Source organism: Thermobia domestica, chromosome 7 (assembly GCF_964235325.1).
Source record: "Thermobia domestica chromosome 7, izTheDome1.hap1.1, whole genome shotgun sequence".
NCBI classification, from domain to species: Eukaryota; Metazoa; Arthropoda; class Insecta; order Zygentoma; family Lepismatidae; genus Thermobia; species Thermobia domestica.
Genome location: NC_137460.1, coordinates 253,802,737 through 253,816,218, shown reverse-complemented (window position 1 = coordinate 253,816,218; position 13,482 = coordinate 253,802,737). Strand labels below are relative to the sequence as shown.

General features: G+C 35.2%; 1 protein-coding gene across 1 annotated transcript in view; it reads right to left on the bottom strand.

The window, feature by feature from the left end:
- Positions 1 to 211: 211 nt before the first annotated feature.
- Positions 212 to 13,482, bottom strand: part of LOC145690830 (uncharacterized) — a 36,143-nt gene continuing 22,872 nt past the window's right edge. The window contains exon 2 of the mRNA XM_081766154.1: positions 212 to 11,861. Within this exon, the coding sequence (XP_081622280.1) occupies positions 10,196 to 11,861 (1,666 nt within the window). The 3' untranslated portion in view covers positions 212 to 10,195. The remainder of the gene's footprint in view (positions 11,862 to 13,482) is intronic.

Sequence of the window (13,482 nt, the reverse complement as noted above, 5' to 3'; positions counted from 1 at the left end):
CGCAAACGATCCAAGTAAAATTTCTATGGAAGCGATCCATTAAAAATTATGAGTTTTGTATAACAAACGAACCAATAAATAAACGATTTTGCACATCAAACGAATCAATAAATAAACAGAATTTCGTAAAGAATTATTTATAACTTCACAACAATTTTAATATGTTGACATTGAACAATGTTAACAAAAATAAGCTGAGCTTCTAATGAACCGAACGAATAAAATAATTGCAACTATGTTACTTTGAGTTTCTATCGGAATTATTTGTAGGTTCACACAACTTTTAATATTTTCAAAACGCCGTTTCTCTTCCAAGTTTGCACAGGAAATGTGTCTTTCACAAAGAAAAACAATAAAGCTAGTTTAAACCGGTTTAAGCACCTGCAGCAAGGCAAACAAAACCAATTCTTAGCATTACTAAGAAAGGAATTTTTTAGACCGGTAACACAATGGTAGAGCATACAAAAAACAAGCAACTATAATTGTTTGAAGTGTTACAAACTTTAATACTACAATTACAAATTGTTTGAATAATTATAATACATTTTCTATTATTACTGTTACTAATTTAAAATATTTTGAAGCACCTGCGTACGAGACTACAAAACAAAATACCTTTGGGTACGAGATTACAAATTAAATGCTTTGGGTACGAGATTAAATTTTGAAAGTATAAATCCAGCGCAGCAAGCAGCGCGGCGCACTATAGAATTACTAGTGTTAAAGTAAAGCTGTTTATCGTTATACTCTGTGTTGTTAAATCATTTATTTTAAAATACCAATTTTGTTACAAAGTTGTATCTAATAAACTTTGAAGTATATCTTTGTTGATCTTTAAAGTTATAAGTCTTTTGGAAGTTACATTTACTAAACGTGTACAGGCATTGTTGACACATTCTTATATACATCTTCGGTTAAGTTCGGCAATGTTCGGAAAACTTCGGGAATCCTCGTCAATCTTCGGAAATCTTCGTGTGAAGTTCTTGGAATTTCCAATTATCAGTGTTGATAATAAACAATCAATGAAAAAGTAAACACATTTCTAGTTTACATTGAATGGTGCAATTAGTCTAAAACAATTTCATTACGGCAATTTGTAAATTACAATTATCGGAAAGTAGTGAACCGATAAACTTAAAAGTATATCTTCGGTGAACTAAAAAATATAGTTAGTGTGTGACAAGTGTTAGTGCATCGATACTAAACTGAAAAAAGTTACGGGAAGTTTTATTATTATAGTTAGCGGCAAGTGTTAGTGCAATTGCCGACAAGCTTTCAAGTGTACTGCCGGTAAACTTAAAAAGATACGGAACATTGTAATTTATATTTACTGGTAAGTAAAAATTCTTAAAAAGTGTATCTTTGGTCAACACATTGTGAATCATATCATAAAAGTTTACTTACGAAACCTTGTCATTTAAAAACTGCGAAAACAATTATCAAAGTTATGTATGTACAGTAATTAACACTATTAATTTATTTATAGTACATCATTGTGTAAAATATTTACTGTTAAAGAAACAATAATTCAAATTGCAATTACATATTTTGTGCATTAATAATACAATGGAAGGACAGTCTAATCTGTAACATGTTGTCAGCACAAGAAGCACGTGGATATGAAAATCCAAACGAATTTTTATTTAAATGGGAAGTGTTAACACAATGTCATGCTACGGGTGCAAGAGTAAGCAATGAAGCGTATTCCAATCTATTGCAGGCTTTGTTTATGCATTTTGGTTGTGATCCTCATGTTGTTCTGAAAAAATGTAAATCTGCAAAAGATATTATTGATTTATAACATGTAGGCTTCTTTCGTCAAGATAATATAAAGAATTTAGCTCCTGAGAAGTTTATGGAACTTGTGTCTGAAGGAAAAGCTGATAGTTTAACTACAGATGACTTTAGCGTGTTCACGGAAAATTTTATAAACTTTCCAAGTCCTAATACTAATACTGTATCACAACCTACCATGTATGGGAGTGGCAAAACAAATGAATATTTTCGTATTGTTAATAGTACAACTAAACATTATACTTATTTGGGACTTACAGAAAAGGAAGTTACAATTAAACGTATGCAAACTAGCGGAATAAATGATCCTGAAAAATATATTCACTTGTTATTTGAATTTGTAAAGGAGCACGTTTTAAATGATGCCGATGATGATATGTATGTTGGTATAACAATAGAAAGTTCTGCTTCCACAATTAATAAACCAATATACATTTCGTGGCATCAAAAGTCAAATTTAACCTCTGACATTTTATTTCGTAATATTGAAAATGTTTTAAATAGTAATGAAAATTATTTATTAGGTGATAAAGTAAATTTCAAAATTCATATTGTTGGAATAGCATATCGCAAAAATGTAGGTGCAAAACATTCCTCCCAAAGCTAAACAATAGCAAAAAGTAGCAAAGTACTAATTTCCATATGATGAAAAGGAACCATTTTGTAAAGTAATGTAGAATTATGTAGAAATAGAAGTGAAGTAGCATCAATACACGCTGAAATACCGTTAGCAATAGACGGCGGTCTGTCTCCTCTCTCTGACTTGAATTTCTGAAGAGTTACTCGGACTTCTGTTACATATGAATTAACATGAAATTTCGAGAAATGGGCAGGAAAGAAAGGCAATGTTACATGCAAAATTATAATGATTTGAAAGTATCTTGCAAATATTGTGAACATACATATTTATGCGCAAATGTTGACAAAATGGTAGCGTTTATAATATCAGTGGTAGAGTCAAGTTTAGAATATCCACTTACTTGTAAATTTTAACTGTTTAGTGGTTTAAAATTATGTGGATTTACTACAGCATTTCTAAAACATATTTACTCTCATAGGCAGTGGCGTATTTAGGGGGGAGCTTCCGGGCTTAATCTCCCCCGAAATCTTACTTACTGTAGTAAAATATACGAAATATATTGCAGAATTTTCACATTTTCAGGCAAAGCCCGCCCCGAAAGTTAGCAAAGCCCCTCCCGGAACAAAATCGTATTACGCCACTGCTCATAGGACATATTGTAAATAAATATCCATTTTTGCATACTCTGTAAATATACTAAAATATTAATAAAATGACATAACATCGTTCAGAATATACATTTTAAAGACTGCTCTCTTGACATCAGAAATAATATACAGTGATATATAAAGCGAATTTAACTTTGAAATCATAATATGGTAATTATTTATGTTATTTTCTTTGTGATTATACACTTCTCCAAAATATAATTGCATGCCGGAATTTTTCTAAGTCCCTTAAAATTGTAGGTTAGGCAACATAGCAGCCGGTGTAATGGTAGGGAATGTGAAGAGAAAAAATAACGAGACTTCCCAACACAGCTCACAGTTTGCTGTTTGAAATATTCAGTTTTCTTGTTATAACTTAATGTAATGATACATTTAGAACATCATAGTACTTGGTAAATGCAGAAAATTTGGTTGTAAGTAAAGTACAATCCTCTTTCGACAACAATATTCGTTAAAAAAGGGAGGGCGAGTTGTTAAAAAATTCGTTCGACACTCAATGCTCTTACTTTTTTCATTTTGTAATTTTAATTTTTTTTTGAAGTATACTTTTACAGTATATATATAACAAGGAGGTGATGGACAACTTTCTTATTTATCCAAAAATAAGAAGGTGCAAAACCTTTTCTATATAATTCATTGTGATTCCTTCTTGGTGCAAATTACTTCTTGCATCGATCCGTAAGATTTTCGTAAAACTCAAAATACTGTAAATCCGGAGTTCTATTGTCCAGAAGATCAATATCAGGCCTAATACCTCCTTCATCACTACCAGAACGCAGTTCATATTATAATTATTATTATACGCTTCCTTAGCGTGGGAGACCCCGTATCGACTAACGGTGAAAGCTCTTTTGGTTCCGGGCTTACATTAAGCTGTAGGTTCACTTCTCATATAGCCTTGCTGCTGAAAGGGACGTTAAACTCAAAATCAAATATATTATTATACGCGTCGTTGGTGTGGGATACCTGGGTTCGATTTCCGGCGGAAGTTCATGTGGTTCGGGGCCTACGTTAAGCAGTAGGTTTTCGTTCTCTTACGTTCTCATAGTCTCGCTGCTGAAAGGAACCCTAAATTCAAAATCAAATATATTAATATTAGGCCTATTATTTTTGTAAGTAGGAAATAGAAAAAAAAGATTTAGGGTACTAAATTTAGTATTTAGAATTTCTTTCCTCCCACTTTGTTGTTACAACCAGGGTCCAACTTGTGGGAGGCATCGGGCAACTGCCCCTTCCAGAAAAACTCCCGCCGTTCGATTGGGGCCGATGTTAAGTCAATTTTTTTTACTCCATACACTATACGAAGATGAAATTATAAAGGAAGCATAAAACTGATTCACTACATTATATTAACAAAACAGCACACAAAAGTTTAATCAAACAAAAATGAGTCTGGGGCCCATTTCAATAAAAAAAATTCTACTATTAGGTGCTCTTGAAATAATATGTATTAGTATGGCTTTGAGATTTATTAATTATTCTCCTTAATTTGTCATTTATGAAACGGGTTCAGGGGTGCAACCAATGGAGCCGCAGACCTTGCCCTGCGGGAGGGCGCACACTCTCCGAGGGTCCATAAAGAATAAGAAAAGGATGGAAAGAGTTGGCCCAAGAATTAGAAAACAAAGTATTCTATGAAACCCTAAAACACATCTTAATGATTGCCCCTCCCCCGAAAAAATCTAATTTACATCTCTGGTTACACCTATGGACTGCATGTTATCTTGGTGTATCAAAACGGTTTTAAATAGGTTTTCATTACGATGTCACATTTTTTTACCTAAACGTCTTAATAGCTCTAAATAGTATCACATTTGCTACATTCTATTTCACAAGAAAGCCCTTAGTGTCATGAAGCATTGGTCATCTTTTTACCCCGAACAATGTCTCATGAGTATTTTGCGAGTGGAGATGACATGCTTTCTCTACAGCTTTGAAATCGGTACTTTTCAGGATCAAAGTGGTAGTGTTGTCGACGGCTAGAGCAACTTGGCTCCCTGCTCTGCCACCACCTAACTGAACTGATCCGAGCAAACAGCTCATCGAACCGTGCCGGCTTGAGCCGATGGTTCATTCCAACTGAACCGGCTCGAGCCAATAGCTTACCTGAGTCGAACTGATGGCTCACCACAGCCCAGCAGGCTCGAGCCGATGGTTCACCTTAGCCGAGCCGAATTAAGCAGGTGCCTTATCTCAACCGACACGTTTCTAGCCAGTAGCTCACCTGAGCCGAGCCAATGGCTCATTTCGTTCACCCTGACTCGAGCTGTTGGCTCAGTTGTATAGAGTCGGAGTTGAAGCTGCGCCTGTGACTCAGGGCTCGAGCCGAGGCGGTTGACATCACCATTTCCAACTCGATAAACTTTTGTATAACTATTGTAAAGAATTGATCGATTTAAGCAGTGTTTAGTAGTTTTAATCAGTTCAGGTGAATAGGGCCATGGTTTTCATGCCCCTTCTTTGGTTGTGACCCGAGTGCTCCAAATCATATCCTTTACTTTAACAGTTTTCTGGGCATACAGAAAACGAACTGAGAAAGGTGACAAATTTCCTTCTATCGCTTGTTGAAATCGAGGAAAGCAAGCTCGGCTAGAGTAGACGCGAGAGGCACACGTAGGAAGCAAGTATATAGTATATTCACCTTTTGCCAACATTATTTTAGTATGAGCAGTGATCGGAAAGGTACTTTTCAAAAATAGCTGCACCACAACTAGATGATAAAATTGTACCTCGCTACAACTATTAGCTATTTTTTTTAGAAACGTGTTCGCTACTTAAACTCTTGTCACAGATACAGTTTACTTGGCATCATGCTTAAAAATATGTCATGTCATCTACATGCGTAACTGAAAATAAAAGTTAGGTTAAAATATTACTTAAAAATTTTGTCTGTCAATTTTCGTTTCACAGTAAAGTATGCATTTTGTCTGCTCTTTTAGAAGTATATATATATTACCCCTCCGTCCGAAATGTATATGCTTTCGATTCTAGAATGGCATGTAAGTGTATTTTAAGAGTCATTACTATCCTTTTGAACAATTTTCAGTGCGATGGAAATCAGAAAACAATCATATTTTTTATAGCCATATAAATTTTACTAAAATTTGTGAGGAAATTTTGGAGTTACAAAGTATTTTTGCGCCCTCAAAAAGGTTTATTTGTAGCTTTACTAGAATCTCGGTACAAAATATAAAATTGTGTAATTCAGCTACAGCTACAAAATACAGGTTTTGACTTGTAGCGCTGCTACATCTAGAGCTACAGAATTTGCAGCTAGCTATTGTAGCTTCGGTACAAACAGCGCACTATTTCCGAACCGACTTTGAGTTATATAAATAACAACTATCACCTAGTATAACTTGTATTATATACTGTATATAAGAAAAAGTTGATGACAAAGTAACTCAATACATTTTAGAAATAACCAACATATTTAACTCTAGACAAGGTGTTTCACGTTTCTGTCAAATTATATTTATATACCATCATTTTGCTTTTAATGTGACTATATTACGCGTATTCAAAATTACCCTGTATATATTCAAAAGATTGTATTACCTTTTAGAAAACTCATGAATCTGCACGCGTATGCTGTGAAGCGTGAGAGATCATCAGCGTGTCGTTGCCCAAATTGATATTCATTAAACGCTTTTACTGATATTTCCAACAGAACAGAAAAGTGCATAGACAGTAAAGAAAATGTTAGCTAATTGTTACGGTGCTGTGTGGATGTGAAACATGGTATTGTAAAGAAAACCTGTAAAGTTTTATTTGCAATAATAAAAAACATCGTTGTTTTTAGTGTTTGTTTCTCAAATGTCCATTAAAAAACGCGGCTCTACTCACCTGAATTGATAAAAGATACTGAACTTTTCGTAAATCCATTAATTCTTAAAGATAGCTATTCAAGAAATTTATCGAGTAGAAAATTTACACCTGACTTTTCAAGTACTTTGTTTTGTAGCACTCCTGTTCACAGCCGAACCGAGGATGTCTTTAAGGAGAGATCAGATGCAGGAAGACCCACTAAGCCCGACAACAGTCATTTCAGCGACGAATCTCTGTCCATTTCAATGCGGTGAATGAAACGTGCCGACTCTAATTGTGTAATTGATGTAAATTTGTCGTCGGCTCGCGACTTGTTCACTATAGAGCCGAGTTCAGAAACACCGCTCATATATCAAGTCTACCTTATGTGGCGGACCTCAACCTAGCCGAATCGGGAAGACGGTTCATCTATGTCGAGTCGAATAGAGCGGATAGCTCATCGCAACCTAACCGTCACTGTGGTATGCATTACCGAGCTTTTATTGGGTACTTCTACTAGAAGGATATCACCCCAAAAATCCACTAGAATGTGTCAATTGATGAGGAACCGTGCAACTTCTAATGCTACTTTGAGAATTTGAGTTGCACATTTTTAAAAGGTGAAAGATATTTTTTAATTAATTTCGCTGCACTGCACCTTCAATAATACTGACCCAGAAAACAATGATGTTACCCATGACAGTATTGCAAAATCAAAACATTTGGTGTACTATAGAAATTATAAGCATTTCGTGTCAGAACTTACAACATACTCTAATGAATTCTTGAAGATACAAATGCGGCAGAGCTCGAGGAAATGATTGACTAGGCAGGATCCAAAAGCTGAATGCTGAACACAGTTGGGAGCGAGTTCAGTGTTTTTTTTTTTTTTTAGGTATACGTTTCCTTCTCGAAGTTGAAACATCGCCCTAAGCAGGATCTAAGATATACTAAATAGTGTCCAGCTATGGCCTCAACTCACTTTTATTTCTTTTCAGACCAGCTTTTCTATACGAAAATATAGAAGAGATCTCATTTTTGAGCACATCATTTATCTTTAAAAAGAGGATACAACACGGTTTTTAAAAAGTATAATTCAAAGATGGCGTACATCCACTATTTTGAACCTGAAACAAAACCGATTTGAAAATAGAGAACACACCTCATTTCCTTTCGTAAAATACTAAGTGAGAATGTTCGGAGTAAGGTGATGGCGAAGGAGTCATGTACCTAAGTGCATTCTTGTGCGATGTAATTGACTCAGGCAAGCGGTGATACTATTAACAGCTATTAAGACTTTTAAGTGAAAACATATGAGATTGTCGTGAATACATATCTAAAATGGTTCTGCTACACCAAGACAACAACAAAGTCCATACTGGGAAGAAATAATAGATCTCATCAAATTTAGTACCCTAAAACATTTTTTCTATTTTTTACTTATAATGATAATAATAATAGATTTTCAGTTTAGCGCAATTTCCAGCAGTGGGGCTATATGAGAAGCAAACCTACAACCTAACCTAGGTCCCGAACGCTATCAACTCCCGCCGGGAATGGAACCCTGGTCTCGTACAACAAAGATAGTTATAATAATAATAGATTTTGAGTTAAGTGCCCTTTTCTTCACTGAGGTTATATAAGAAATAAAGCCTAGAGCTTAACGTAGGCCCCAAACCACATGAGCTCCGCCGGGTATCAAACCCGGATTTCTAACACGAAAGGCGCGTATAATATATATATATATATATATATATATATATATATTTGATGTTGAGTTTAGTGCACCTTTGAGCAGCGGGACTATATGAGGAGTGATCCTACAGCTTAACGTAGGCCCCACACCACATTAGGTCCCGTCGCTAACCGAACACATGTCTCCCACGTCTAAGAAGCGTATAATAATAATAATAACAAAAGCTGCGTTGTGGTGGTGATAAAGGAGGTATTATATCTGATATTGATATTGCGGACACTAGAACTCGATATTTATTTACAGTTTTACGAAAATTTTATGGATCGATTCAAGAGGTGATTTGCACTAAGGAGAAATCATACTTGAGGATACAGAAAAGATTTTATGGCTGTACAACTTTTTTTTTGGATAGAATAGAAGGCTGTACCTCACTGTAATATATATACAAGTGTGCGGGTAGGATAACTGAAAATTAAAAAAAATGTTAATGGCATCGAGAGGGATTCGAACCAGGTTCCACATTTTGCACCAACACAAGAAATAGACTACTTGACACGCATGGCTATCGGAGTAAATAGAGAGCGCTCCTTCAGTTGCATTAATAGAGAACCAAACTCCTTAACTCCCCTTATTTTAATGAATATCTTTGTTGTTCTTTGGAAAGTGTTTTCTTTTTAAAAAAGAAAAAACGTTTGATGCATTAATGCTAAGGTACTGTTTCAAACAGCATATGCTGTTCAGAAGTCGTTTCTTTTTTTCGTTCCTTTCCTTGATCTAGCTCAGAATGCGTTGTCACACAATATTAAGGGTGTTAGAAAAAATCGTGCGTGCAATTATATCTTGGAGAAGTGTACACAAATTCCCGGAAATTTCCATTTTTTGGGAATCTTCCTGAAAAAAATCTTCCCAGGAATTTACGCATCACTAATGTTAACATGTGTTTTGTGAAGCGTGAACGTTGACTAAATTCTCGGTACATGTAAGACTTCTCTCGTATTGATTGGCATGTGTAGCGAAACATGAATGTAGACTAAATCCTTTTCCATACCCATCGTATGCGTGAGGTTTTTGGTCAGTAAGGACTAACATGTGTGCAGCGAAAATTCACAATACATTAAATCCCTTACTACACTGTTGGCATGTGTGAGAATTTTCTGCAGTGCAGATTAACAATTTTCTAGCAAAGTTTGAGGGCACACAAAACTGATTATAACATCCTTAGAATTTGTGAGCAATTTCCCTTGTGTGGAATAGCATGTGTTGAAGATTGAACTTACACTAAATCCTTTCCACACTTACAACTGATGTTGAATTTCTCAGCTTCGTAAGGCAATATGTACGTTTTTCTGGCTGAACGTCTAGTAAATACCTTTACACACTCTGCGTATGCGTGAGATTTCTCGCCTGTGTGGATTATCATGTGTATACCAAAACTTAAACGTTGAGTAAATTCTTTTAACAATGTTCGCATGGGTGAGAATTTTCTCCTGTTTGGATGAACAAGCATGTAGCCAAAGTTGAACGTTGACGAAATGCTTTACATCACTCTTCACATGTGTAAGACTCCTCTCCTGTGTGGATTGACGTATGTCTAGCCAAAGGAGGACGTTCATTAAATTGCTTATCACACTTTTGACATATGTGAGATATTTATCTTGTGTGAATTGACATGTGTCTAACCAAATAAGAACGTTGTTTAAATCCCTTACCACACTCTTGGCATGTGTGAGGTTTTTCCCCTGAGTGGATTAACACATGATTAGCCAAATTTGAACGTCGAGTAAATGCCTTACCACACTCTTCACATTTGTGCGGTTTTTCTCCTGAGTGGATTAACATATGTTTGGACAAATTTGAACGTTCTCTAAATGCATTACCACATTCTTGGCATCTGTGAGGTTTCTCCCCTGTGTGGATTAACACATGATTAGCCAAAGTTGAACGTCGAGTAAATCCATTACCACACTCTTCGCATGTGTGAGGTTTTTCTCCAGTGTGGATGAACATATGTCTAGAGAAAGTTGAACGATCACTAAATGCCTTACCACACTCTTCACATGTGTGCGGTGTTTCTCCTGTGCGAATTAACATATGGTTAGCTAAAAGAGAACGTTGATTAAAACGCTTCCCACATTCTTGGCAAGTGTGAGGTTTTTCCCCTGTGTGGATTAACATATGCTTAGCCAAAATTGAACGTTGAGTAAATCCCTTACCACACTCTTCGCATGTATGAGATTTTTCTCCACTGTGGATTGACGTGTGTGTAACCAAATGAGAACGTTGTTTAAATCCCTTACCACACTCTTGGCATGTGTGAGGTTTTTTCCCTGTGTGGATCGACATATGCTTAGAAAAATCTGAACGTTGAATAAATGCCTTTCCACAATGTTCGCATACGTGTGATTTTTCACCTGTATGGATTAATATGTGTGCAGCCAAAATTGAACGTCGAGTAAATCCCTTACCACACTCTTCGCATGTGTAAGGTTTTTCTCCAGTGTGGATTGACGTGTGTGTAACCAAATGAGAACTTTGTTTAAATCCCTTACCACACTCTTGGCATGTGTGAGGTTTTTTCCCTGTGTGGATCGACATATGCTTAGAAAAATCTGAACGTTGAATAAATGCCTTTCCACAATGTTCGCATACGTGTGATTTTTCACCTGTATGGATTAATATGTGTGCAGCCAAAATTGAACGTCGAGTAAATCCCTTACCACACTGTTCGCATGTGTAAGGTTTTTCTCCAGTGTGGATTGACGTGTGTGTAACCAAATGAGAACTTTGTTTAAATCCCTTACCACACTCTTGGCATGTGTGAGGTTTTTCCCCTGTGTGGATTGACATATGCTTAGCCGAATATGAACGTTGAATAAATCCCTTTCCACAATGTTCGCACACGTGTGATTTTTCACCTGTATGGATTAATATATGTCTAGCCAAATCAAAACGTCGAGTAAATCTCTTCCCACAATGTTCGCAGACGTGTGATTTTTCACCTGTATGGATTAATATGTGTCTAGCCAAATCAAAACGTCGAGTAAATCTCTTCCCACACTCTTGGCAGATGTGGGATTTCGCACCTGGATGCACTAATCTTTCGTTTGACAGTGTTGATCTTTGATTATAGTGTGCAACACTCTTTCTGTACGTAAGATGATTTTCACTTATATGTGTTAGCTTATGTCTTGACAAAGGTGATCGATTAAATCCATTCCCAGACTGTTCTCGAGATTTCTCATCGGAATAAGAAAAGGTTTCTCTTAACGCAATAAAGGTATTCGCTTCTCTGTGAACAGCATTTTCGTTATAGCGCCTGTAACAAATTCAATAAACAAGGAAGTTTACAGGTAATTAATAAGTAACAACAAAGAAACAAAATCATTCTTTGAATTTCATATTTCTTTTCCATTAACATGAAATTTTGTAGGAAAATGTAAAGACAACTCTCGAGGTTGTTCCATATCTTTCTATTCTAAAAATAAGAGCACGTAATTTTCTTTTAATATGTAAATTTGTACAATTATTTGTATATACGATATCAGAGATAAGTCAAATAACTACAAACATACCTATTTTGTGCTATGTTGAATAAACATTTTATTATTATTGTAAAAATAGAGATCCGTTGTTACTAAAAATTTTTAACTCATCAACTTTGTGTAGGAAAATTAAACAATCGCGAGAACTTGTCGCAATTTCAGCTACAGAAAACTGTTACTATGACGCCTAAGAAACAAAGGAAAAGTATAACAACTTCTAAATTAAAAAAAATTGTCATTTCAATCACTATAAAATCTCTAGTTGTGACAAAGAAAATTTTAATAGGTACTACAATCTTTGCGTCTATTAATATATAGATACGTGGTTACATCTTATATATATTTAAACCCAATTATGAAATGAATACATATGACAAGCAGAGAGTTTTCAATTTCTTGTAATCTTTATCTGGTTTTTTGAAATACATATCATGACTCCTGAATTTCACGTTAAGGGATTGTGGACAAGCGCTTGCACCTTCGTCACCCTTAGATTATTATTAATGCCTGTACGTTTGTCCTCAAAACACAGAATTTAAATTTGTTATAACCTGGTGTAATGCCATTAGGAGAAATTAAAATTCTCTACTGGGTTTGTAATCTAGATGTTACAGGACTTTTTCTACACAATGTCCCTCGAATATTATTAGGAATGTGAAACATTTTAGTCATTGTTGTTTTCATACGTTAAAAGTAAAAAGGGGGCGTGTGAAGATAAATGCTAAAATCTGAATACTGAGAAATGGAAGAAATATAATTTCCATCACATTATAAGGGACAGGAAGCTGAACTGTGTAAAATAAACTTTTTTAATATGTTGAGTGTCTGCAATTAATTGGCATTTTAAAATGTTAAATTCATTGAAATTGGAATCATAAGGGCGGAAAAAGGATTAAATGTGCATGTCAAAACTCATAATACAACGAGTCTTTCCCGTTAGACAGAGGACAGTTGCTCACTAACTACTTATTTTTAAAAAGCTGTTGCATGCATCAGTGTTTTGGAAATACAACATTCAAAAGGAAAAATATGAACAATCTGCATATTATTTCTCAGTACACAAACTTCGCGTCCAGCTAATCTGGTATTAGCTAAGGAAATGGGTGAACTGAGTGAAATTAAATTTTACAGTGAAGCTAGCACCCGTATCTCATCCAGAAAACTTCTTTTCTTCTTTTTTACGTTACTGCCATTAGAATGAAATCCTACGAGTAAAAAAAGAGATATAAATTTTCCGGGAAAATCAGAGTATCTGACGAGTGAATTATGTTAGGAAGGTGAAATTTGTCCTATAAAGTCTTAACTCAATACCAGCAAACAAGTGACCTACGCCCTACGAGATCAAAACGGGAAATTTCCGTAAATTTTTAATATATAAATTTACCATGATATGAA